The sequence below is a fragment of the Emys orbicularis genome, chromosome 17 (assembly GCF_028017835.1).
Source record: "Emys orbicularis isolate rEmyOrb1 chromosome 17, rEmyOrb1.hap1, whole genome shotgun sequence".
Lineage (NCBI taxonomy): Eukaryota > Metazoa > Chordata > Testudines > Emydidae > Emys > Emys orbicularis.
In genome coordinates, this window is record NC_088699.1 from 650710 (window position 1) to 677182 (window position 26473).

General features: G+C 42.9%; 1 protein-coding gene across 2 annotated transcripts in view; it reads left to right on the top strand.

Annotated features, from left to right (window-relative positions):
• The window catches only part of LOC135891067 (14-3-3 protein epsilon), a 143960-nt gene that overhangs the window by 18205 nt on the left and 99282 nt on the right, over nt 1-26473 (top strand). Inside the window, exon 3 of one of the 2 annotated variants that reach the window (XM_065418554.1) lies at nt 11789-12324. The exons of the other annotated variant lie outside the window; for it this stretch is intronic. Within the exon in view, the coding sequence (XP_065274626.1) occupies nt 11789-12324 (536 nt within the window). The remainder of the gene's footprint in view (nt 1-11788; nt 12325-26473) is intronic. 2 annotated transcript variants of the gene reach the window in all.

Genomic DNA, 26473 nt, shown 5'->3' on the forward strand with positions numbered 1-26473 from the left:
CAGACCTGCCACTTGTACAATGAGCTTCATGTCAGACTTGGCAGAGACCTCACCAGCACACTGCAGAGCACCGTGGATACCTTGGTGGAGTCAGAGAAACAGAGCCCTGCTGTGAACAGCGAGGAGGATGAGGGACATGTGACCTGAGGGTTGAGCTAAGCCTCAAGCCAGGATATGTAGGAGACTCCACTGCAGTCGAGTCAGTCCCAGCAGCTGAGCCCAGGCGAGTCTGATGCAGGGGAAGGAACCTCAGGTAAGTGTGTGAATGCATTTCCCATTACAACGTTTAAATATACAAATGGTGCCCCATCCCAACTTACCAGGACCCAAGTAGTGACATTTAATTAATTTACTCATACTAGAAGTTGTAACTGTCCAAAAAAAAGAGAGGTAGAGTTGTTATCTGCTGTTCATTGCCCTGTAGATTTAACGGGGGGTGGCATGTGGAGCAGTTTGTGTACACAGATGTTCCTGGAATTCTCCAGAGAGATCTCGATGAAACTTTTGTGGGGGTACTCAGCAATCCTCTCCTGAAGGTTTCTAGGGATGTCAGCCTTATTTCTTCCTCTATGGTAAGATACTTTCCCATACCAGTCCACAATGACTTTGGCAATCACCATTGCAGCAAAGGCTAGTGTATGTGGGGCATGGGGCTTCAGTACACCAGCAGCAGCTGTGCTGTCTGTGCCTATGTTACCCTCAGGAGTGAGATATCAGCTAAAATTACCACTGTCTGTGGAAAATAGTGCCAATGTTCAATGGGCATAAGTGTATGGCAACAAAGGCTGAAATTTTGTTTTGTACAACTGAATTCCCTTCCCCTCCAATGCCTCTGCTCGGCCATACTCACCATGGCTGGGGCTGGTGAGCGATGCTGTGCACAGGCACTCCCAGGCTGAAGTGTCAATAACCGTGTCTTGTTTAAAACTTTAGGGGAGCCAAGGGAAGGGAGTTATGAAACTTAACTTTCACTTTTCCTTGTGCTATACATAGAATACCTCTGTATGTTTTGTCTGTAGCTGCTGCTGTTGTGGTGTTGAGAGGTCCCCCCTACACACCCATGGAACGTCAGACCATGATAAAGGAGGAGAAAGAAGAGGATATGTGCAGAGAGATCCTGCAAGCTAGTGCTGCATCGGATCATAAAAAGAGGGCCTGGAGGGTGAATGTTGCAGACAGTATGGAGAGGGAAAGAGTGGATAGGAGAAGGAAATGTACCAGGACATAATGGGCCTTCTTCATCAGCAAACACAAATGCTGCAGACCTAAGTTCCCTGTAAGCTGCGCGGCCACGCAGCAGACTGTTTAGTGCTGCCCAGCTGACCTGCCACGGCCAGGGGAGGGGTGCACCATAGGCGCCAACTTCCCCTGTAACCGCAGAGGGTACTGGACCCCCACCTTGGCCCCGGCCCTAATCCACCCCTTCCCCCAAGTCCCCACCCCTGTCCTGCCTCTTCCCTGCCTCCTACCCCGAGCGTGCCCCGTCCCCGCTCTTCTCTCTGCCTCCCAGAGCTTCCTACCTACGTGCTGCGAAACAGCTGTTCGCAGGGGCGGGAGGCGCTGGGAGGGAGGAGTTGGTCAGCAGGGATTCTGGCAGGTGAGAGGCGCTGGGGGTGGGGGTAGCTTGGCTGCTGGTGGGTGCTGCTGAGCAGCACCCGCTAATTTTCTCTGTGGGTGCTCCAGCCCTGGAGCACCCACGGATTTGGCACCCTAGGGGGGTGTCCCTCCCCCAGTCTCAACTCAGCCCCGGACCTGCCATGACCGGGCGCCCCTCCCCCAACTCAGCCCCAGCCCAGACCTGCCGGGGGAGGGGTGCCTATCCCACGGCCCCAGCCCTGAGCTGTCGCAGCGGGGAGAGGTGCCTCTTCTCCCCTCCCCCCCCCAGCCTAGGAGCTGCTGTGGGGAGAGAGAGCTGGGGGGAGTCCTCTCTCCCTGCCATAGCCCCGGAGCATCCTCCTGCACCCTAAACCCCTCACCCCTGGCCCCACCCTATGCACCCCAGCCCTGAGCTCCTCAGCCCCACCCAGAGCCCGCACCCCCAGCCAAAGTCCTCATCCCCCCCACACACCCCAACCCTCTGCCCCAGCCCTGAGCCCCACCTCAGAGCCTGTACCCCCAGCTGGAGCCCTCACACCCCTGCACCCAGCCCTGCTCCACTCTGCTCCAGCCCTGAGCCCCCTCCCACACTCTGAACCCCTTGGCCCCACCCCACCACATGAATTTTGTTATGTGCACCAATATGAAGGTGATGTATCTCACATAACAAAATTTATTCTGCACATGTGTGGGGAAAAATTAGAGGGAACACTGCTGCAGACTCTTGTTGACCTACAGGTTCAACAATCACGGGTTCACCTCCCTTTGCAGTCCGTGGAGAACTCCATTTTAGCACCTTTCTACACCTCCCCCCGCCAACTTTCCACATAGCATCAGGGGATGCATCCATATCCCCTACCACTTCACGCTGGTGGACAGTTAGGAGAACCATAGCTTCACATACACTGATGCATGAGAGTCACTATTGCTGCATGTGTAGCCAGAATGAACTGAAAAGGACATGAATGTTCTGTCTCCTTGTTAAGTTCTGTTAATTTATTTCAGAAGTTTTGATTGTATTTGTTTTTTTAATTGTACCCTGGGTTTTTTTACACTGGTTTCGGTTCTCAATAAAAAATATTTTTTGGTAAATTCATCTTTATTACTTCACAACATATGTTGCAGAATGCCTAGCACTACTGAAAGCACTGACTACTTGTTGTACAGGTGGACAAAACTTATAGGATCAGTGACAAAAACACAGTGTAATAATTGTAAATGTACAAGCAGCACTGGAAAATTAATAGGCCCATTAACAAACAGTGTTATATTCATAAATGTACAACAAGCACCACACAATTCCTAATAGCCACCAGAATTCCAGGGCAGATAGAGCACGTTCGCCCATATCATCTTACTGTGGCTGACTGTTAAAGTGCTCTTTCAAGGCCTCCCTCAGCTGCATAGTTCCACACTGAGCTCTTGTAATAGCCCTTGTGTCTGGCAGTTCAAACGCAGCAGACAGCCACTCCACCTTTGCCCTTCATCCCAGTGGCAACTTTTCCCCCTTTGCCTCACAGATATTATGCAGAATGCAACAGGCAGCTATAACCATTGGGATACTTTTCTCACTCATATCCAGTCTTGAGTAAACAACCCCAGCATCCCTTCAGTCTACCAAAAGCACATTCATCTCTTATTCTGCACCTGCTGAGCCAGTAGTTGAATCTCTTCTTGGTGCTGTCAAGGTGGCTGGTGTATGGCTTCATGAGCCAGGGGTAGTCCAGGTACCCCAGGGTCACTGTTGGCATTTCAACATCTCTAACGATAATCCGCCAGTCAGGAAAGAATGTCCCTGCTTGCAGCTTTCTGAACAGTCCTGTGTTCTTAAAGATGCAAGCATCGTGCACCTTCCCTGACCAGCCAGCGCTGAGGGCAGTGGAGCGTTCCCGGTGATCCATCAATGTTTGCATAATCTTAGAAAAGTAGCCTGTTCTGTTGATGTACTCTGTGGCAAGATGGGCTGGTGCCAAAATCCATCCAGTATGTCCTGCACATTACTGCGAGTCACAGTCCTGCATAGCAGGAGACCATTAATGGCCCCCCGTTATAGATTTTCCAAGTCCAAAGTGATGTCCTATTGACTGGTAGCAATCTGGTGTTGCAAGCTTTTAGAAAGCAATCATCACTCACTTGGCTGTCAGTACAGCTATCATTCTAGTCTCCCTGTGCTAGAGGGCTGGGGTGAGTTTGGAATACAGATCCAGGAATGTGGTCTTTTGCATCTGACAGTTCTGCAGCCACTGCTCGTCATCCCAAACCTGCATCATGATGTGATCCCAGTCAGTGCTTGTTTCTTGGGCACAGAAGCAGCGCTCCCTGGTCTGCAGCTGCTCTGTGAATGCCACCACCATCCTTGAATTGGTTTTTGCTATATCACACAGCAACCTGTCCTCCACAAAATCTTCATGTAACCCAATGCTGAAGTTCTTAGTATGGCTCTCCAAATACCAGAGGATCATTCATCCTCTGCTTGCAACAGTCATGACAATAGTGCAGAGCTGTTCGGACTTCATGCTTCTGTCAGAGATGGCAGAGAGTGAGAAGTGCAGCAAGGCTTTGTGGGATTTTTTAAAAAGAGGAAAAAATTATGGGATACGGGTGACATTATGGGATGGAGGAAGTTGCATGATGGGAATTTGACCCCTTGCTCCTAGTTACTCCTGTGCAACTTGTTTCTGCCTCACCAATTTCCCAAAAGGCAGTGTGCCAGACAATGGCAAGTTTCGCATTGGGATATTTACCCTGGTGTACCACGCACTACATTGACACAAACACCTGGTGAGTGTCTGAAGTGTCAATGCAGGGAACCAAGTATGTGCACGCACAAGCAATATGCTAACTGTGATGGCTTTATGCCGAAATAACTTGTCAATCAAAGTTTGTAGTGTAGACGTGACCTAAGGATGCCAGAATGTGACCCAGAATGTTTAAGTGATTTGTCCGTGATCACACAAGGAGATTGGCAGAAACAGGAATTGAACCCAGAACTTTTGAGTTCCAGATCAGTGTCTCCCTAGGGGTGACTAAGGTTTGCTCCAGATAGTCCCCTCTAATTAGCCCACTGACAGAGAGTTCTTAACTGTGTTGCAGGTGGCCAAATCTGATGTCATTGGCCTTAGATCATCACTTCAGCAGAGCACATTGTTCTATCCTAACTTGGAAGCCTTCTGTTTAGATTGGCTAGGATAGAATGGAGACAAAGAGATTGAAATCCATAAGCATGGACTCTCCAAGCAGGCGGCTTATGTCGTGGCATCTCAGAGGCCATCTACAGCTTGAGATAAAAAGGTTTGCCGTGTGGTACAATCAGGCCCAATTGGTCCCTTTTACTTGTCCTGTGCAAAAATGTTTGACTATCCTCTTTATCTGTTTGAGTACAACTTAAAAATTAACTCTATCCAGATAAGTTTGGCAGCTATTTCAGTTTATTGTACCCTAGCAGAAGTTAGACTCTGCAGCTCTTTGTCATAAGGTTCAGACAGTTCGGGGCAACTGCACCTGTATTTTCGCTTAGTGGCCCAGCAAGGACATCCACAGTCAGGCTTCCAGCTCCCCAGCTGTTGGCTGTCTTGAGTGGATCCCTGTCCCTCTCCCTTCTGACAAGGGTATTTCTAAGCTGAACTGTTTCTTGTGTTCACTGTGTATTTCCCAGTACAGATAAGTTGCCCAAGGATACCTGCTTGCTTCTTTTCAAAGACTGTTAACAGGGTAATTGCTACAGTTTTATAAATAGGGCTGTCAAGTGAGTAAAAAAATTAATCATGATTAATCACACTGTTAATAATAGAATACCATTTAAATATTTTGATGTTTTCAACATTTTCAAATATATTTATTTCAGTTACAACACAGAATACAAAGTGTACAGTGCTCACTTTATATTTATTTTTATTACAAATATTTGCACTGTAAAAAATAAAATAAATAGTATTTTTCAATTCCCCAATTGCAGGTACTGTAGTGCAATCTCTTTATCATGAAAGTTGAATTTATAAATGTAGAATTATGTAAAAAAAAACCTGCATTCAAAAATAAAACAATGTAAAACTTTAGAGCCTACAAATCCACTCAGTCCTACTTCATGTTCAGCCAATTGCTCAGACAGACAAGTTTGTTTACATTTGCAGGAGATAATGCTGCCCGCTTCTTTTTTACAGTGTCACCTGAAAGTGAAAACAGGCATTCACATGGCATTGTTGTCGCTAACGTCACAATATATTTACGTGCCAGATGCCTTAAAGATTTATATCTCTTCATGCTTCAACCACCATTCCAGAGAACATGCATCCATGCTGATGACTGTTATAACAACAAGCACCCACTGCTTGATAACAATCCAAAGCAGTGGGACCAACGCATGTTCATTTTCATCGTCTGAGTCAGATGCCACCAGCAGAAGGTTGATTTTCTTTTTTGGTGGTTCGGGTTCTGTAGTTTCCGCATTGGACTGTTGCTCTTTAAAAACTTCTGAAAGCATGCTCCACACCTAGTCCCTCTCAGATTTTGTAAGGCATTTCAGATTCTTAGACCTTGGGTTGAGTGCCATAACTATCTTTAGAAATCTCACATTGGTACTTTCTTTGTGTTTTGTCAAATCTGCAGTGAAAGTGATCTTAAAAGAAACAGCATGTGCTGCGTCATCAGCCGAACCTGCTATAACATGAAATATATGGCAGAATGTGGGTAAAACAGAGCAGGAAACATACAATTCTCCCCCAAAGAGTTCAGTCACAAATTTTATAAAAAAATTTTTTTTTAAACGTGCATCATCAGCATGGAAGCATGGACTCTGGAATGGTGGCCGAAGCACGCAGGGGCATACGAATGTTTAGCATATAAATAACTTACCTAAATAACTTGCAGTGCTGGCTACAAAAGTGCCATGTGAACGCCTGTTCTCACTTTCAGATGACATTGTAAATAATCAGGCAGCATTATGTCCTGTAGATGTAAACAAACTTTTGTTTTCGTGATTGGCTGAACTAGAAGTAGGACTGAGTGGACTCATAGGTGCTTAAGTTTTACTTTGTTTTTGAGTGAAGTTATGTAACAAAAAAAATTCGACACTTGTAACTTGCACTTTCACAATAAAGGGATTGCACTACAGTACTTGAATGAGGTGAATTGAAAAATACTATCTTTTGTTTATCATTTTTAGAGTGCAACTATTAGTAATAAAAATAATAATATAAAGTGAGCATTGTACACTTTGTATTCTGTGTTGTAATTGAAATCAATATATTTGAAAATGTAGAAAAACATCCAAAAATATTTAATAAATTTAACGTGGTGTTCTATTGCTTAACAATGTGATTAAAACTGCGATTAAGCTCGATTAATTTTTTTAGTTAATTGTGTGAGTTAATTACGATTAATCGACAGCCCTAGTCATAAGTTCTACACAGTTCTTTCTATGCAAACCTACTTTATTCTTAAGGTAAAAAGCATTATAGAGAAAACATTAATAATTATAAAGACACCTACACAACTCTTAACATGCAGTCTGGCAGGCACAGACCTTCCAACCCTACCATAAGGATTGGAGCCCTCCGTGGACCAGGGGTCCTGTCCATTTGCTGGATCAGGAAGAAGCCCATGAGCCAGTTTAAAAAACAGGCTATTTATCCCCAAACACTTTTTTTTGTTGGTCCCAGTTTAAAGTACTAGATGCATATCTGTACGGGTGGGTGGCTTCCCAGGCTGATAATGTAGGAAAGTACATTAGCATCCCCACTCCCTGCTAGAGAAGGTACGTACAGTGTCCTAACAACACACATATAATTGCATTTTTAGTACAATGTCCCCCAAAGGTATTAACTGTAATTCAGTGACGTTTAACTTAATTTAGTAAATTTCATCTTAATTCCATAAGGTTTGTTCAGGATAATGTAGGATATTGTCAATCTGTCACATCTATTTCAGTTTATTGTCCCTTAGTAGAACACTGGTGTTGATGTTTACATCAACACCACCCCCATTAAAAAGCCTTTGGTCATGGGATACTAATGTGACCCTGACAAAGCTTATCAAAGTTTCTTTAGAACCACTTATTTCCTATGAGCTTAAGTTCTTTACATGCAGTAATTTTGCTGGTGGCAATGACTTTAGTCTAATGACCAAGTTATCTTATACCAGTTTTTCCTGAGATAAAGTGTTGCTGCAGAGTTAGAGTTCTCTCCAGTGTGGTATTGGAGTTCCACACTAATGATCCTGTTGGCCTGCCAACATTCTTCCCACACCTGCCTGCCCATTCCATATGCTTGATCTTAAAAAGTCCCTGGGAGGACTAAAACCATTAGAAAATCAACACAATTTTTGCTTCATTTGGTACCAACACTGTAGAGGATCATGTCTAAGTGGATGCCTGATTGCATTTCATACTGCTGTGACCTGGTTGGCCTGAAATTAGAACGGCCTATCTGGGCTCCCATCACAGCTTGCTAGGGAGATTAAAAAAAAAAAAATTATCACCGACATCTGCACAGCAACTACATGGCCCTGTCTCCTCACATTTACAAAACATTGTTGCTTGGATGTGGCCTACAAGAAGGAATCCTCTTTATTGGTTCTCTATTTTCCAGACCTTGTTTATAAGGCAGGGAGGGAAAACTGTGGCCTGTGGACCAGATCTGGCCCGTCAGGGCTTTCAATCTGGCCCACAGGATTGCCAGCCCCATGGCACAGCGGGGCCAAGGCAGGCTTCCTGCCTGCCCTGGCCCCGTGCAGCTCCCGGAAGCGGCCGGCACCACATCCCTGCGGCCCCTGGGGGAGAGGGGGCAGAGGGCTCTGTGCGCTGCCCTCGCCTGCAGGCACCACTCCCTGCAGCTCCCATTGCCCGGGAATGGGGAACCACGGCCAATGGAAGCTTCACGGGTGGTACCTGCAGGCGAGGGCAGTGCGCGGCGGAGCCGCCTGCCCCGCCCCACCCCCAGGAGCCACTGCCGGACATGCTGGCCACTTCCAGGCGCGGGGCCAGGGCAGGCAGCTTGCCTTAGCCCCGCTACGCGCCGCTGCCACCCCGGAGCCGCTCGAGGTAAGCGCCCCAGGCGGGAGCCCTCACCCCAAACCTCTTCTGCACCCTGCACCCCAACTCCTTCCCCTGAGCTCCCTAACCCCCTGCCTTGAGCCCCCTCCCTCACCCCTCCTGCACCCCAACCCCCTCCCCTGAGACCCCTCCCACACACCGCACCCCTCCTGCATCCCAACCCCTTGTCCTGAGCCCCTTCCTGCACACCTCACACACTTCCTCCCAACCCCCTGCCCCAGCCCTACATTCATGGCCCTGCATACAATTTCTGCACCCAGATGTGGCCCTCAGGCCAAAGAGTCGTGTGTCGTCGTCCGTCCCGTTCCCCCCCACCACCACCCCCGCTATGAGGTAAGGGAGGCTAAACTCTCACCACCCACCCCACCAAAAAAGGTTTGTTTTGTTATAGGATGTCCCTTACTTTCAGTTAGCTAATTTATACTTATGTTTATATATTATAATGTAGGCATTTTGGGAGGTATCTTAATTTATTCTTTCCTCTTTCTTTGCCCTATTGGCATTGGTCATGTTGTTTTTACTCATTTGCTTACATTTCCTTGTGGACACCTCTTGGGCTTCTTAGTCTGCTGGAATGTGAATCCTGGACTGACTGAGTGTACCGTATAATTTTGCTTTTCTGAAGATATTATCTAGGTGAATTCTCTCATCACAAACACCTCATCCCATAATTCTGAGAGGTATTTTATTATATGCTTCTTCTCTGATAGTATTTTTTGCTAGTTGATCATCTTGAATCAGCTTTTCTTTCTGGGAGCATTATCTCCTGCTCAGTTGAAGGAACTACTTGGAATATTCAGGAAGTCAGCCTGAGCTAATGATCCACCCTGGTAATGCTGCCCTTGATGGTCAAAAATGTTTTAAGAGCTAGGGCGAGTTCTTCTAACCTTGCACTGAGGAACTAAGGCCCAGGAGCAAGAGTTCTGTTAGAGATCCTCTTTGGAGAAACAGATTTACAAGGTAAGCAACTCTTTTTTGATAGAAGGAAAATGGACTAGACTAAGAGCTTGAAGTATGACTGTCTCTCCTTCCTTACCCCTCATCATTACTTGTTGAAGTGTGAATCTCTTTGTCTCCATTCCTCCCACAACAACTGGTTATACTATATATGGAATATCAGACTTATTGTTTTCCAAATAAATTGAAGAACATAAAACCAGGAAAAAAGAGAAAGAGACAGCTAGACAACTGAAACCAAGATTGGCAATTCATCAGTTGTATGTCATTCATAATGTATAGTAGTGTGGGATGTGATTTATTTAGTTGAATATTTGTTGATGCATTTGATATGATGGTTTATAACTCACCTGCCATTTGACAAATATGAAGAAGGTGACTTATGCTAAGAGAAATTAGAAGTAAAAGGTTAATGCACTTGTTGCACATGTTTTGGAAATGTATATTGCTACGTTGATTTGTATAAAATAGGTGTTTATGACTTTCATAAAAAAAAGGAAGAATGGCCTCATTTGTGTTGGCTCCAAAGCCAAGCTGCTAAAAACTCTTTGTAGTGTTTAGTATCTGTCTTCAAACACCGTTTTAGGGCATGTCTTCACTAGCAACGTTAAAGGGCTGCTGTAGCAGCCCTTTAACGTGGCTGTGTAGTCGCGGTACCAGCGCTGGGAGAGAGCTCTCCTAGCACTATAAAAAAAACCCATCTCGAGGGGAGGCGCTGGTGCACTATCTCCGCTGCCACTGTACAGCGCTGAAATTTGCAGTGCTCGGGGGTGGGTTTTTTTCACACCCCTGAGCGAGAAAGTTGCAGCGCTGTAAAGTGGCAGTGTAGACAAGGCCTTAGTGTGTTTTTTGACCAACTACTAGTAACTAACCATAACTGCAACGTTGCTCTCTTGATGTAACATTCAGGACAGTGATGCTGTAAAGAGTAGAGGGCTAAAAAAGCTGCACGGTTCATTCTTTATCTTGGGCTTGTACCTAAAATTCATTCTATATGAAATACACAGATGTCTTATACTTTGGAAATGAAAATCCTGTACCGTCCCAAGTGAAAAGCTGAATGTGGCTGAGTTTATAGATGTGGTAGGTCGAAGACACACACAAATAAGAAACAAAACTCCTTCATTTCCTTCAGAATAAACTTGGGAGTGAAAATCAGATACTTATTAAATAGTAAAAATCTTCATTAACACAGACCATCAAGTTCAGCAAAACTCAAACTTGTGAAAACAAGGAACTACAAAGTTAAGGTAAGTGCCCATGCAACCGTAACTCTGCCCCTCTGGAGCTGGAAAGAGCCCTTGGCAATTGTCTACATGCAGGCCAGTTGCTTTCATTGTTTTAGGTATAGAGGTACTGAATAGTGGAAGCAATATGTGGGGCCGATTGTTAGAGGTGCGTTTGTGATATAAGGAGATCTGTGGATTTGTTTGAGGAATGCAGAGGTGTGAGTTTGATATGTGGGTATCTGGCTCTGTGCCCCCATGCGTAGGATCAAATGAAAGAGGCGAATGTGTAACTTGAGGTTCCAGTCTGCATCATTTCAATGGAGAGTTGTGTAGGGTATGTCAGTGGCAGGGCTCTGGGGTTGACTTCCCATGGGTTTGGTCAATAGTAAGAAGGGATATGAGAGCAGTCTGTGGATTTAATGATGGGTAAGGGAAAGTATAGGTTTAGGTGGCATCCTGTATGCAAGCGTTTAGGAGGTATAAAACGGTCTTAAGTGGTCATTACATTTTACAGGAGTCAAGCACTTAGAGTTGTGCTTTGAACAGAAAGTTGGTCTTAATCTTAACTATAGCATAACTGGCCCACTGCTATAATTTTGTTCTAGTCTACCTAACCCCACCTTCCTAGTTTGACAAACTTCACTTCTAAAAATAAGATCCCATTCCATCTGAATAAGATCCACACACTCTACCTCCCAATTCTGGAAGGTACAGGATACTGTTCACTTCACTATTCTAACAAATCAAACTTCAGTTTTCTTCCATGTATGCATATATACAAATCACTAACTATGTACAAAGGTTAGATACAATGAACAACATTATCCTGAAGTATAGTGCCTAATTCTGCATCAAATTATTCATCTGTAAACTTAAATAATTTTCGTAGAGATTACATTTCAACTTGTCACATTTTTATTATATTCTCTTTAATAATGTGCTGCCATTTTTCTTTTAGGGTTGAATCCCTCCAGATTCCGAATAGGTGACCAAGAGTTTGAGTCATTACCATCTTTACTGGAATTCTACAAAATACATTATTTGGACACTACAACATTGATAGAACCTGTTTCCAAATCCAAGCAGAATAGTGGAGTTATATTGAGGCAGGAAGAAGCTGAATATGTGCGAGCTCTCTTTGACTTTAATGGAAATGATGAGGAAGATCTTCCATTTAAGAAAGGAGACATACTGAGAATCCGGGATAAGCCTGAAGAGCAATGGTGGAATGCAGAAGACAGCGATGGAAAGAGGGGAATGATACCTGTTCCTTACGTGGAGAAGTATAGACCTTCCTCTGCTTCAGTATCTACTCTGATTGGAGGTAACCAGGATAGTTCCCACCCACAACCACTGGGAGGGCCGGAGCCAGGGCCCTATGCCCAACCCAGCATCAACACTCCGCTCCCTAACCTTCAGAATGGCCCTATTTATGCCCGGGTTATCCAGAAGCGAGTCCCTAATGCCTACGACAAGACAGCCTTGGCTTTGGAGGTACATAATGGGCAAAAATTAGAAAGAAGAGATTTGTTCAAGGGATTTCCCTTTCAAACACATAGCCTTTGTAGGAATGCTGAGTGGGAGAAAGCATTGTAATATTACTCTTGATGTAAAACTAATAACTAGTTTAATGTTTTGGATGGAGACTTTATTTTAAACCTATTAGACTAGAGAAGGTTCTGATAATTTATATTCTAAAATGTTTAGGGTATTATATTCACTGAACAAATAACCTATTTCACTTCAAGCATTACTAATATAGCAACGCTTCCCCATCCACATTCTTATTCACTTCTTCATGCTTCTGAGGTTTTTTTCCAATAACAAAGTTAAGAGTTCATAAACTGGTTAGTTTGAATACTTGGGCACAGTCTCTTTCCATTCCTAAGTGGGCATGCTGACTTCTCTCCCACACCTCCAATTTAATAACACAGATGGTTCTATGGCAGGATTCATGTATGATCTCCTTTAATAACACACTGAGATGGTGCTGATCATGCATGTGGTTTATCTGGAACATCACACACTGAAATAAGAGCACCTTTTAGGTGATTGTTCTTTCAGTACCTCCCTGTGTTTCATGTGGTCTGGTAACTCTACATGTGGAAAGCATTGGGACGAGTGGATGCAGGATGCTTCTTGATGCATCACCACTTTTCCTTAAAGGGATGAATCGTTTTTTGATTGTACATTCAAATAGTAATACATGCATTCTTTTCTTTTTTCTTTTAAAATGAAATACCAAGGAAATAGGAGTACTCTATAGACACACTTCAACTAGATATCCTTAAAGTGAAGCTTGAGGGAATTGGGAGCAGGGCATTCTCAGTGGTAGGCTCTCCTCTCAGGATGGCTTATAAAATGCATCTCTTTATCCAGGCTTTCCTTTAACTACAATTTCTGGATTTTCTTTATTTAATCTGCTTCCTGTTGTCCACCATCTTGGGTTCTTTCAGGGAAGCTGAGACAGTTTCTGTGAGGAGGCACAGAGGAAGCTCTTCCCATTCTTGTGATAATTAGTTTTGTCTTGTTAAAATGTACCTAAATACCTCAGTGATGTGGACACTATACGTAATTAATTAATAATGCTGTCATAGCAACATCAGAAGTAATGTGGTGTTAATCAGATTATAGATGCATAACCTGGAAAATCCAAAACTTTGTTTCCTAAAGATATTGTAACCAGGGTGCACGCATGTAACTTGTTACTATATATGCTGTTGCATTTATGCTTTAAAGGTGAAATGGAAAGCTAAAATAAAAATTTGAGTAAATCAATAAATGTGCTTAGAATTAACACACACACAATTTTTCCAGGCTTTGATGGACACTCAGCACATAGTTTTTAATTTTTAGAATTTCATAAAGCCCTAAAATTGTTTATTTTTCTAGGTTTACTGGAGATGGCCCAGAATGATGCATTCTGGGATATCATAGGTACCTGATGTACTCGAGCTCCGATATTGCTGTTGTGGCATCTCTAGCAAACCAAAAAGATCAGCTGGTTTTTTTTCATAGTTCAGTGAAATTTTAAATTATGTGTTGAGTGACACCATATCCTCCAATATCTCTAGCAGCCTTATTAGTGGGTACAGTTGGCACACATTTCTGGACTTCCCTCTTTAGGTTTAGTTCACATTTAATAAAAAATTCCAGTGCAAAGTTAAAGCTTGTAAGTAAACTTTAATTATAAAGAATTAAGAAAATGTATGTTATAATTAAATGTACGTTAACAGAAAGCTGCTGTGTGGATTGGTGATACAAAGTGGGACTGAAAGTATTTATTTTCCCTTAGAAAGCATTGGAAATGTAGGTTGTCTTGTGCAGTCCATTTATGAGGCGCAAATTACCTGCAGGTGCCTTGGGCAGGTCTTCCAGTAGTTGAGTTCATGGGATTGGACACTCATCCCTTCATGATAAATGACCTATCAGTCGGCCACAGTTTGTAAGGAAGTGAAATTCCACGGAGACCTTTTCTCCCCTGTTCCAAATGAACTTAGAGAATACTACTAGCACAGGGGTTCTCAAACTTCGTTGCACTGCGACCCCCTTCTGACAACAAAAATTAATAAATGACCCCAGGAGAGGGGATTGAAGACTGAGCCCGCCTGAGCCCCACTGCCTTGGGCGGGGGGGGGGGGGCGGCCCAAAGCTTTCAGCCCAAGGGCTTCAGGCAAGGGGGGGGGGGGGGGGGCATGTAACCTAAGCCCCACCACCTGGAGCTGAAGCCTTTGGGCTTCGGCTTTGGCCCTGGGCGATGAGGCTCGGGCTTTGCCTTTGGCCAGCATGTCTAAAACCAGCCCTGGCAACCCCATTAAAACGGGGTTGCGACCCACTTTGGGGTCCCGACCTAAAGTTTGAGAACTGCTGCAATCTACTTTCCTAACTAAAGCCATGAAGTCATAGTGTCACAGGGTCTGCTCATCGCTACTGTGCCTCCTCTGGGTCGCTCTGGGGATTAGCTGATTCCAGGTCCAATGCCTCTTTTCCATCTCTCACCACACACCCTGCCTTCTCTTCCTGGCTCTCAGCAAGGCAAGATGCTTTGTGTTCATGGCTCGGCCCTCTGGCCAAGTCAGATGTGTCCTCCCCTTCCGGATTATCAAAGTCTCTTCTTGTGAACGGGCGCAGGCAGTCTTCCCATTCACTGCCCAGCGAGTGCCACTTCCCCAGTAGCTGGTAGGGGAACTTGGGCCCGCCCCCCTACTCCAAGTTCCAGCTCAGGGATCCTCTAATCACTAGCCAAGGTCTGCTCCTTTCTGGACCTTACTGCCTCTTCCCTGGGCCTTTCCTAACCTTCTGGCCCCCCTCCTCTGGGTTTGTCAGCCCCAAAGCTCCTTCCTCCCATGGAGTGACTGTAGGCTACTTCCCTGCAGCCCCCCTCTGCTGCCAGTTTCCTGTCTTTATAAACCCAGACCACTTGTTCCTCCTCAGCTGGGCTCCCTCATTATTCAGTCAAGGCAGGGGAGTTGGAACAATTTGTATAGTGGGGGTGCTGAGAGCCATTGAACCAAACTGTAAACCCTGTATATAATGAAAACTACTTCAAGCCAGGGGGTGCAGCAGCACCCCCATCACCCCTAGTTCCAGCACCTATGAGTCAGGGGATTACTAAAACACCTGATTCCCCTCAGCTGTGGCCTGTCTGGTTAATTGGCCCCCTTTTTATCCTACATTAACCCCTTCCAGGCAAGCATGGGTGAATACCCCATTCAAGTAGGTACCCCTAGAGACTCAGCTGTTTAAAATGGGGGGTGGGGATTACACTGATTGTGCTCACCAAGTTAAGGATTTAACTAAGATTCGATTCCCTTTTCCCTTTTTCATAGACTCCTAGAAATGTAGAGCTGGAAGGGATCTCCAGAGATCATCTAGTCTGCGCACATGCTGAGCCAGGACCAAGTATACCTAGACCATCCCTGACAGGGGTTTTTCTAACCTGTTCTTAAAAACCTTGAATGGTGGGAATTGAACAACCTCCCTTGGTAACCTATTCCAGTGCTTAACTATCCTTATATTTAGAAAGCTTTTCCTAATATCTGATCTAAATCTTCATTGCTGCAAATTAAGCCTGTTACTTGTTGTCCTACTACCTTTCAGTGGACATGGAAAACAATTGATCACTGTCCTCTTTATAGCAGCCCTTGACATATTTGAAGACTTGTCCTTCCTCAGTTGTCTTTTCTCAAGACTAACACATGCCCAGTTTTTTAACCTTTCCTCATAGGTCAGGTTTTTTAAACCTTTGATCATATTTGTAGTTCTCCTCTAGACTCTCTCCAGTGTGTGCACACCTTAGGGGGGAGGGATAGCTCAGTGGTTTGAGCATTGGCCTGCTAAACCCAGGGTTGTGAGTTCAATCCTTGAGGAGGCCACTTAGGGATCTGGGGCAAAATCAGTACTTGGTCCTGCTAGTGAAGGTAGGGGGCTGGACTCAATGACCTTTCAAGGTCCCTTCCAGTTCTAGGAGATAGGATATCTCCATTAATTAATTAATTTATTTATATTTACCTTTCCTCAAACATAGTACCTAAAACTGGACACAGTACTCCACCGGAGGCCTCACCTGTGCTGAGTATAGTAGGACAATTACTTCCCATGTCTTACATACAACTCTTTTGTTAATACACCCCAGAATTTTCATCACACTGTTGGCTCGTATTCAATTTGTAATCCACTGTAACCCCCAGATCCTTTTCAGCAATACTATTGCCTAGCCAGTTGTTCCCCGTTTTGTATTTGTGCAATATTTTTTTACTTCCTCGGTGTAGTACTTTGCATTTATCTATACTGAATATCATCATGTTGATTTCAGACCAATTCTCCAATTTGTCATGGTCATTTTGAATTCTAATCCTGTCCTCCAAAGTACTTCCAAGTTCCAACCTCTCCCAGCTTGGTGTCATTGGCAAATTTTATAAGCATATTCTCACTCCATTATCCAAGTAATTAATGAGAATACTGAATAGTACTGGACCCAGGACAAACCCCTGTGGGACCCCACTAGGTGCATCCTCCCAGTTTGACAGCCAATCATTGATAACTATTCTTTGAATATGGTTTTTCAACTAGTTGTGCACCCATTTTATAGCATCTTCATCTAGTTTGCTTATTTTATTTACATTTGAACTACCATGTATGTAGGGCTTGAAAATTTAGTGAAACATCTACTAGCCCAAGGGCTGAGCCTACCAATGAGGGTGCAAAATACCAATTCTGCCATGTCCCTCCCAATTTAAAGAAATAAAAATAGTTGTATGGTTCTTGTTCTTTCTCTATTATTGGCAATTCTGATTTTTAAAAAATTGCCCTTACATTTCTCTTGCTCTGGTAGATCTTTTTTCCCCCTTCCTGGCTTCACTCAACACAATTTTTTTGGTCTCAAATAGATCACTGTGTATCTTACTGAGTTTTCTCCACTATGTGTTTCTTTTCCCTATACCTTGTGCACTCTACCTCCTCCCAAATATTTGTCTTGATCTCTTCCCCCATCTGTCTCTTAGTACCATATTCCCTCTCATTTCCTTAAATCTTTCTCTTTTCTCTCCAGTATACACTGTACACTATTTGTGCATCTGTACCCTACCCTGGTCATGCACCTACTCTGTCTGCACTGTCTCTGCTGTCTAAGGAAACAGCACTCCATTGACTTATATTCAGTTAATGTTTGGGAAAATTTCCACATAGCCGTAAGGGCAAGAGACTAATTTTTTTAATGAAAGCTTTGATCCTGCAGAGGCTGACTGTGCTGCCTGGGAAAATTATCTGCTTGCCCCAGGCAAGTGGCTTTTTCAAGCCCTCTATTTGTGATCCAGACTACGAATAGCACTTTTGTACTGCCTCCATAAGATTAAAAATAGTGTATTTTAGAAAAGCCCAAGAAAAGAGCTGCTCTCTGGAGGAAATGACACCCTGACAAAGGATATACTGAATATTGGAAGAAAGATCTAGTATACGTATCAGATGTTGTAAAATTAAAGCTATGTTGATATGCATACATGTTCACTTTCAAACATAGTCAAGGAAATGAAGGTTTAGAATCTCACTAAGGATGTAAATGATCCTGAAATACCTTCATCCCCTCTTCATCACTACTTTGTTACAAAGGGTGTGCCTTGTATAGATCCATTATGCAGCACTAGTGGGACTCTGTGTAACTCTCATTGTATTTGGGTCAGTGGAGATCATTATGTGGTAAATGCCTGGGTTTTGCTGTAAAAGTGTAACAGCTACAGCTGGTGTAATGAAGATGGTGTTAAAGTTCTGGGGTAACTGCACCTCTGACCTTGTGGCCTCCTTGAGGGCACTATTCTCAGGCCTCGAGCCATTACCTTTTTCGCAGCAGGAACCTGCATTCTTCTCCCTCCAGACAAGAGATTTAGGCTGCAATTTCCTCCTACAGCTCACTATGATCACTTTAGCACCGTGGTTCTCAGACTGGGGATTGGGACCCGTCAGGGGGTCGCAAGGTTATTACATGGGGGGAGTTGCAAGCTGTCAGCCTCCACCCCAAACCCCGTTTTGCCTCCAGCATTTATAATGGTGATAAATATATTAAAAAGTGTTTTTAATTTATAAGGGGGGGTCGCACTCAGAGGCTTGCTATGTGAAAGGGGTCACCAGTACAAAAGTTTGAGAACCACTGCTTTAGCAAGTCTCAGTTAAGTTCAGCAACTACTTTCCTGCTACCTCCCATGGGCTATGACAGGGTTAATCAGTGGCCAACCAGCCTTCATGAAGCAAAGTATTTATTTAGAGAAAAAATGTCTCGAAAACAAAAAACAGCTTATATATATTCCAGTCTTACTAGGTGTCCACAATCTTCCACATGGGGACCCTGGTATGTTTCAAAATCCATCAAACCATTTCAGAAAGGTTTGCTCCAGTTGGTTATAGTTTCATGGTAGATCTTGGATCCAATGAGTGATACCTCCCGCTGCCCACCCATAGCAGGCTGACCACTAGATACAGTTCTCATTTCTTTGTCTTCTGGGCCTCTTGAACTGGGTCAAAACCAGTATATGCAGTTTCCCCCCAAGGTGTAGTACTTCTGCAAACTTGTTTATCTGTCTAGAGATGTGTAGTAATTACCCTTAGAGACATAGGTTCCTAATAGTTCATTCCTGTTTAGTGACTTCCCTTCAGTTACTGCATTGCTTGTCTTGTTTCAAGAAGGAAATTAACCTCTTTACACCCAGCAGAGAACAATACAAGGTGAGAGGGAAAACAGAGTTGCACATATTCTTTCATAAAAATAAATGTTTCCCAATTCGCCATAAATGGGATAGATAAACTCTCTGTAAAACCATTCTTTAAGGGCATCTGAGCAAAACAGAGCATTTAAATTAACCTGTCTTATTTTGTGCATTACCAGACTCTGTCAAATATTTGAAACAAAGCATTGGAATGTCAAGTTTTGAAATTGATTTAAGAAGCTCTAACTTTGATTGGTTGAGAGTTAAATTGTTAACTTAAAAAAAAATTAAAAGCTATTGTAATAGCTTGGAAACTGATTATACCTGCTTTCCAATGAGGTGAAGATTTTTTTCAATCTAAAGAGATTGGAAGTATTACTGACAGGTCACATCCAAATGAGAGAGAGCTCCATTGACTAAATGGAGATAGTGAAACAGTGACAAAGAATAGTAAAATATAGAAATCTCCCCTTTTGATAACCTTCATTGAAAGTCTCTAAACCAGAAAAACTATTTTTCTTAACTGTGTACGGTAGTACTATATATGTGCCAGAGGGACAAGTTAAATTTGCTTTGGGAACCATAATTCATTCTTTACTGATTCTGGTTGCTTTTTAAAATATATAACAATGCACTAAAAAGGCTTTTTAATTTTCATATATTGTACATTCTTGGGAGGAATGAGCCAGGGAAGACTTCTGGGGGGGGGAGGGAGAGGGGAAGGTGCCAAGATAAGTTGCTAGTTATTCTACAAGATTTATAATATAAAAAGAACTTAAAAACCAAATTATCTGTTTTGTAGTATATTTTACCTAGAATTTAATTATTGATCTGTATTTACTGGTGTCCCACAGCCCCTTTTTTCAGGTTATGCCAGCACAGAGGGATTGCAAAGCAACCATAAAGCCCCTTGAGAATACTTCCAGTACAGTGGGACTCCGACAAGCTCAGAGCTGGCTCCATTGTCTCCATGCCTCCCCCAGTGCAGAGAGTGCACTAGTAGTGGCAGGAGGTCAAAGTGGGGGGCATGGCTGAAGGTGGCCCTTTGCTCCATCTGTTTCCCGGTGCTGCTAGTCCTTCATTCACCACTAGGTGCTGCAATATCTTCAAGGCTACCCCAGTGGTTCTCAACCTTTCCAGACTACTGTACCCCTTTCAGGAGTCTGATTTGTCTTGCGCACCCCCAGTTTCACCTCACTTAAATAGTACTGAGTTACAAAAGCAGATATAACAATATGAAAGGGTTACAGCACACCATTACTGAAAAATTGCTTACTTTCTCATTTTCTCTGTATGAAATTTTAGTTTGTACTGACTTCCCTAGTGCTTTTTATGTAACCTGTTGTAAAACTAGGCAAATATCTAGAAGAGTTGATGTATCTCCTGGAAGACCTCTGTGTACCCCACCGGGTATGCGTACTCCTGGTTGAGAACCACTGGGCTACCCTAACCTGCAGTCCCAGGATAGGAGAGATGCAAACCACCTCTGTTCCACTGTTCTTGTGTGGTGGGCTCTGAATTGTCCCTCTTCAGCACTCTCACTTCATTTCCAATTATCCCTTTCGAAATTCGCATACACTGTCACATCTAAAACAGAAGATTTAACCTTATCACAGAAAATATTTGAATCTATGGAAAAACTTGATTATAACACATTGTTAAAACCTTTGTTATACTAAAGGCAAAATAAACTGAAAGTAGGTTTCTGGAACATTACAACAATGGATGAAACAACAAAAGCTGTGCAGGCGATGAAAGAAATTTTGAAATTCTTGAAGCAAATTAATGTCAATGGCCAAGAGCTGATAAAAAACATTTTTAAAAATGTCAGTGTAATCAGGAAGGCAAGATGGTTAGCGCTCAGGAATAGCATTAACTATGACTTCCAAAGCAGAAAAATCACATAGAGAGTGGGAGCTGATTAACAGCAGATTATGTTTCAAACATGATACGAGTATGACAATTATACAGTGTTATGCACCAACAGACAACTAAAGTAAGATCAGTGATCATTTCTACAGTTGTCAACAAACTCCGACAATATTCCCAAGCATGACATTTGCTTAATAATGGTGGATTTCAGTGACAACATTGGGGATGATAATGACAGAGTGGATAAAGCAATGGGCAAGCTTGACCTTGGTTTCTAAAATCAGAATGGTGAAAGACTGATAGAACTGTCTGGTATCAGGGCTTATTACTGGTGGAACACTATTCCCAGACAAAGTTTTATACATAAAGTAACTTGAAATTTCCCAGATGGAATGGCAGCATTAGATGGCAAAGGAGCTTTGAAGCTCTCAACAGCTGTTCTGGAAAAAATTCATTTGCTAATGAAAGCAGTGTTAACATACTGTATCTGCCTCATAGTGTGTTGCAGCATTTCAGTCTGGAGGTGATGAATACATTGATCATTTTGGCCAGATCATCATCTGGGAGATAGGTCTGAAGTTCTACTAGCCAGCTGAAGGTAGAAATAGGCATATTTCACCACTGATACCACATGGGTGTCTTGATCTAGTGATGAGCTGAACAGGACTTGAGGCTTTGTACCACTTTGATGAATAGGGGTTAGATGCTTTCTGTGGAAGGGGAAGATCAGCGTCTTGGTTAGTTCTCTGAAACATTTTTCCCTTTCCCTAACTACTATTGCTTAAACTAAACTCTTGAAGATGTTATGATATCCTAGTCATAGCATTGGCTGCTTCTATGGAAAATGATATACAGCTGAATGTCACCAGCATATTGCTGGTAATGAAGCACATGATGTCTTGCCTCTTCAATGCTTATGTAGATATTGGGTAGGAAGAGAGGATAAATCCTTGAGGGGAGAGGAGAGGAGAGATCCTTGTGGGCCTCATGAGGTGAAGGTTTTCGCATTACTACTCTGGGTCCTGTTAGAGAATATGTAATTCTGTACTGTCTACCACCATGCATGGTCGTCACAAGCACCTTATGGTCAACTGTCCTGAAAGACTGAGTAATATGAATGTTGACCTATGGTCTCTGGAGGAGAATTTCAAAGGCACAAATAAAAGTTAGATCACTAACTCCTATTCAAAGTCATTTGAAGTTAGGCCACCTAAGGCCAGATTTACAAAGGTATTTAGGCACCTAATGATGCAGACAGGCATCTAGTAGGATTTAGAATACTGAGGTTGGTTGCCTAATATGACTAGACACTCCAATAAATCCCACTAGATGTCTGTCTGCAATGTTAGGTGCCTAAATACCTTTGTAAATCTGACCCCCAATCACCATTTGTGCCTTTGAAAATCTCCCCCCTATATTCATTGTCATAGGTCATAATTTAATGCTATTAGGGCTGTATCCTAGTCTGAAGCCTAATTGCAATGAATCCAGGATGTTGGCAGGTGTTGCATGCTCTTGGAGTCTGGTTGAGTCTAATCTCTCAATGATTTTTACTAGCAACTGAGATTTTCTGTGTCTGGCATAGTTGCATCCACTTGTTGTCTTGTGCTTGGCAAATTGGGACCAACATATTATCTGTTTTGGTCAACAAGTTGTTATACTGTTCTACCAGCTCATCAGCCTTGTTTTGCCCTTTTAGGAGATGCTGAAAATGCAAATAATCTGAGAGTTTCCACCAGGTTTGTCTCATTCCCCTTGTGAGGTAGAAGGAAGGCTTTGGTCTTTGCCTAGAAGAAGAGGCAGTAAGAACAGGAAAGCAAAACCATTTATGTACCATGCCCATTTCTAAGCCAACAATTAGGTTCAGCATGTGGATCCAGAGATGGCATGTGTGCAAGGCATCCTGGATGTTGACATTATTGCATATTGTTGGAGTTCAGTTGTCTTATCTCTTAACGATTTTGACTAGAAATTGAGAGGTTTCCTTCATCTACTATTATGGAACCAGCTATTGTCTCATTTTATACCTAGATTATGAATTCAGTGTTTATACATGACCGTATTATAATACAATGGGGCTATGATTTATGACACTTTTGCAATACAAATAATACATATTAATAGTATTAGCTTCCTGAGGGTTAGGCAGAATACTTCATTTTTCAGGAATGTTGGTAGGCTTGCTTTTCTGTGGAAAGTGCGTTTTGATTTTCATTAGAAGTGGACAGCGTTCTTTATTGCATTCACTAGGCAGAATGGGAGGGCAGGACGTGGATTTGTTTTGCACTGGTGGCTCACATATTTCTCAGGTCTTGATCATGATTTTGGGCCATACTCCACACAGATGGTTAAATGACTAATGCACTCTGGTTTGGTTTAAAGTTTTCTACTTTAATAATGAATTCTTCTCATATTTGGTTGCTCTTTCCTGTAAAGTAGGATCAGCGCTCTTTCCTTTGATGTTTGGATTATTCAGTCTGGGTTAATTAGGCAATTCACTATACAGGGATAGCTCTGCTGGCCATGGTTTATGCGGTGGTGATGATGGAGGAATAAGTTCTCTACTTTTATTGTGAGAAGTCTTTGTGCTGTTAATGGATGGATTTAAAGTGGATTTCTTAGTATCAGTACTCTATTTGCCTGCATATGCACTTCATCTGACACAAGTTGAAAGTGAACTGTATTGATCTATGTGGAGGGCAAGCAAATTGGATCAGTGTTTCCACACACTCAATAGCTTTGGCTTATTCCCCTGGACTCTTCCCCCCTCTCCCAGCCATATCACACTGTAAACCCTTGTGCAATTTGCTATCCACTGTCATTTCTAGGTGTTGGTCAATATTATTGTTTTCCCAGATTCCTGCTAATTAGGGGTTCAGATTTCCCCCCCCTAACTGCATTTTTCCAAAATTAATCTTTTTGTTTTTACTCTGTTTCTAATCGCTAGGTCCCTTATTATTCTCTGACCTCTCTGGTGTTCAAATCCTTTGAATTTCATATCTTTAAATTGCAGCAGTATGCTGTTTACCTCCTCTTCTGGATCATTTAATTAAGTAATTAAATAAATCCAGTCCTAATTTTGATCAGTATGGCATCTCACTAGACGCACACTCTCTTCTGTTCCCCATTTCCCAATTCAATACTTATCATTGTCAAGTCTTTTAAGCCAATTTTCATTCACCTGAGTGTTCTTAGCCAAGACAATGTAACTAAAGCCTTACAAGACACAAATTACATCCAGGGCTTGAAAAACATCAGATACCTAACAGCAAGAGGCTGCTACTAAAGAGTTGAAGATGGGCCACCAGCAAGTCCAGGTGCCACAGCTCTAGTGCCTTGACTGCTGTACAAGCAGCAAAGAGACATATATACACCTCTACCCCGATATAATGTGACCCAATATAACATGAATTCGGATATAATGGGGTAAAGCAGTGCTCCGGGGGGGGCTGCGCACTCCAGCGGATCAAAGCAAGTTCGATATAACGCGGTTTCACCTATAACGCAGTAAGATTTTTTGGCTCCCGAGGACAGCGTTATATCGGGGTAGAGGTATAATTCTTAAACTTAAATTCTACAGCAATTGAGTTAGGAGCCCTGATTGGTCATGGAAAGCTTCCTGTTTGCCTGTGGCAAATAGATTAGTGGATTTTTTCCAAAGGTGCTTTTCATGGAAACTTCTTTATTAATCACATAACAAAAGAAAAACAACAACAAAATCCTCAAGGTGCCTCTGTGGCCAAATGGTCATATTATTTCTGTTCATGCATTCCTGGTCCTTTTCCTCTCATGTCATTTTAATTTAAATATAGATTGTAATCTCCATGGGAGGCAGGAATTCCATGTTTATCTGTTTTATAAAGCACCATGTGCATATGTGGCACAATGTTAAGTAATACAAAATCGAGCACTGTTGCATCTTCTGTGCCCTCGGCATTCCCTAAAGAGCAGTGAATTTTGTCTGACTTACTTGATGGTTCAGTTGTCCTGTAGACAGTTCAATCAGACAAGGGAATTTGGAGAAGCTGGACTTTGAAAAGGGGGATAGTTTAATTTCTGACTTCTTAATTTTTTTATAAAAGCCTTATTTCAAAATTGGCTTGGTCTAGAAACAACTTCCTATTTACTGTTAGTCCTGGGACTAGTTTTGATAAGGATTGCCACTAGGAGAGCTTAAATAAACTTGCCTTCAATAAAAAGTACCCATGGCAAGGTAATTTCAATGGAGAATTCAATCCCCTTTGTCATGGCTGTGATGACAAAGCATCACTTTAAAGCAGCCTTACTGGTAGAGAACTTTTGCAGATATCATGAGTCCAAATCTGTTCACACAGATTCAGAGTGCCTGGCTCACTGAATTTTGGCTTAGCTACAGAGCTAGTAAACTTTGTCAAGATATATTCCTCTAGGTCAAGAAATTTGTAAGCTGTGTTAGTTAAGTATTCATAGCTTAATAATTTACTAGCAGATAATTGATGAGAGATTGAAGGAAAAAATATTAAGCACCTTTGGCTGTTCAGGAGTATTTGAACTCCCAAACATAGGTATTCTGTCACTAATTATATGAAATAGAAAAATATCCATGGTTGGTTATAGGGGAAGCAGCAGCAACTCTTTTTGTAGGGTGCCTAAAGCTTTCCATTATTTAAAAATAATAATCTTAGTTTTTCTCTAAAGAACTCTAATACAACCATGGGTTGGAGCAAACTTAAATTTGGCAGGAAGATAGTCTTGAGGGTAAGGAGATGGCTTTTGTTGGCCTCATGAAAATCTGTTCACATTAGACAGTTATAAGCTGTTGAAAACTGGCCATTGCCTGTCTGTGCTTCATAAGGTACCGTTTGTTTTTGGTTTGCTGCTAAACCCCTTCAACCCACATGTCACTGTGCATGCACTGTCCTGGTTTTTCACATTAGTAGTGCACACACAGACTAGAAACTCTGGATGGAACACAGCCAAGTGGATCATCCATGTCTGTCTACATACCGCCATGGCGTCTGTACTTACACAGTCAAATTACCTCTGGCTCAGGGGAAAACAAACTGTACAGGGAACCAGAAGAACATTAATTCTAATCTAATTTCTACCAACTGGTAGTAACAATGCTGTGTCCTTCACAACCCTTTTTACTGAGCAAACCCTTACAGGGTATGTCTACATAGCATTCTGGAGCCTGCCCATGAGAGTGAGCCTCTCATTCCGGGTTGACTAGTGCTCTAAAACTAGCTGTATAGACAGCGCTTTTTAATTGTGGGTTGGGCTCTTCAGCCCATCCCCTCCCTAGGGTTCAGAGCCTGAGTTGCAACTTCAAAGTGCTGTCTATACAGCTAGTTTGAGAGTGCTGTCATGAGCCCTGCTTACCCAAATCTGTCAACCCAGGTTTGGAGGCTTTGTTGTGTGGGCAGGCTCCAAAATGCTGTGCAGACATACCCATAGACTACACAGGTGCAAGTAGAAACCAGACCCAAATCTTGGTCATTTACTGACACCGTGTGTCAGTGTGCCAAACATTAGTGCTTGGCTAAACTGTTAAATAGCACTAATCTAGCATTTGTAAAGCATGTGCAACAGTGCTG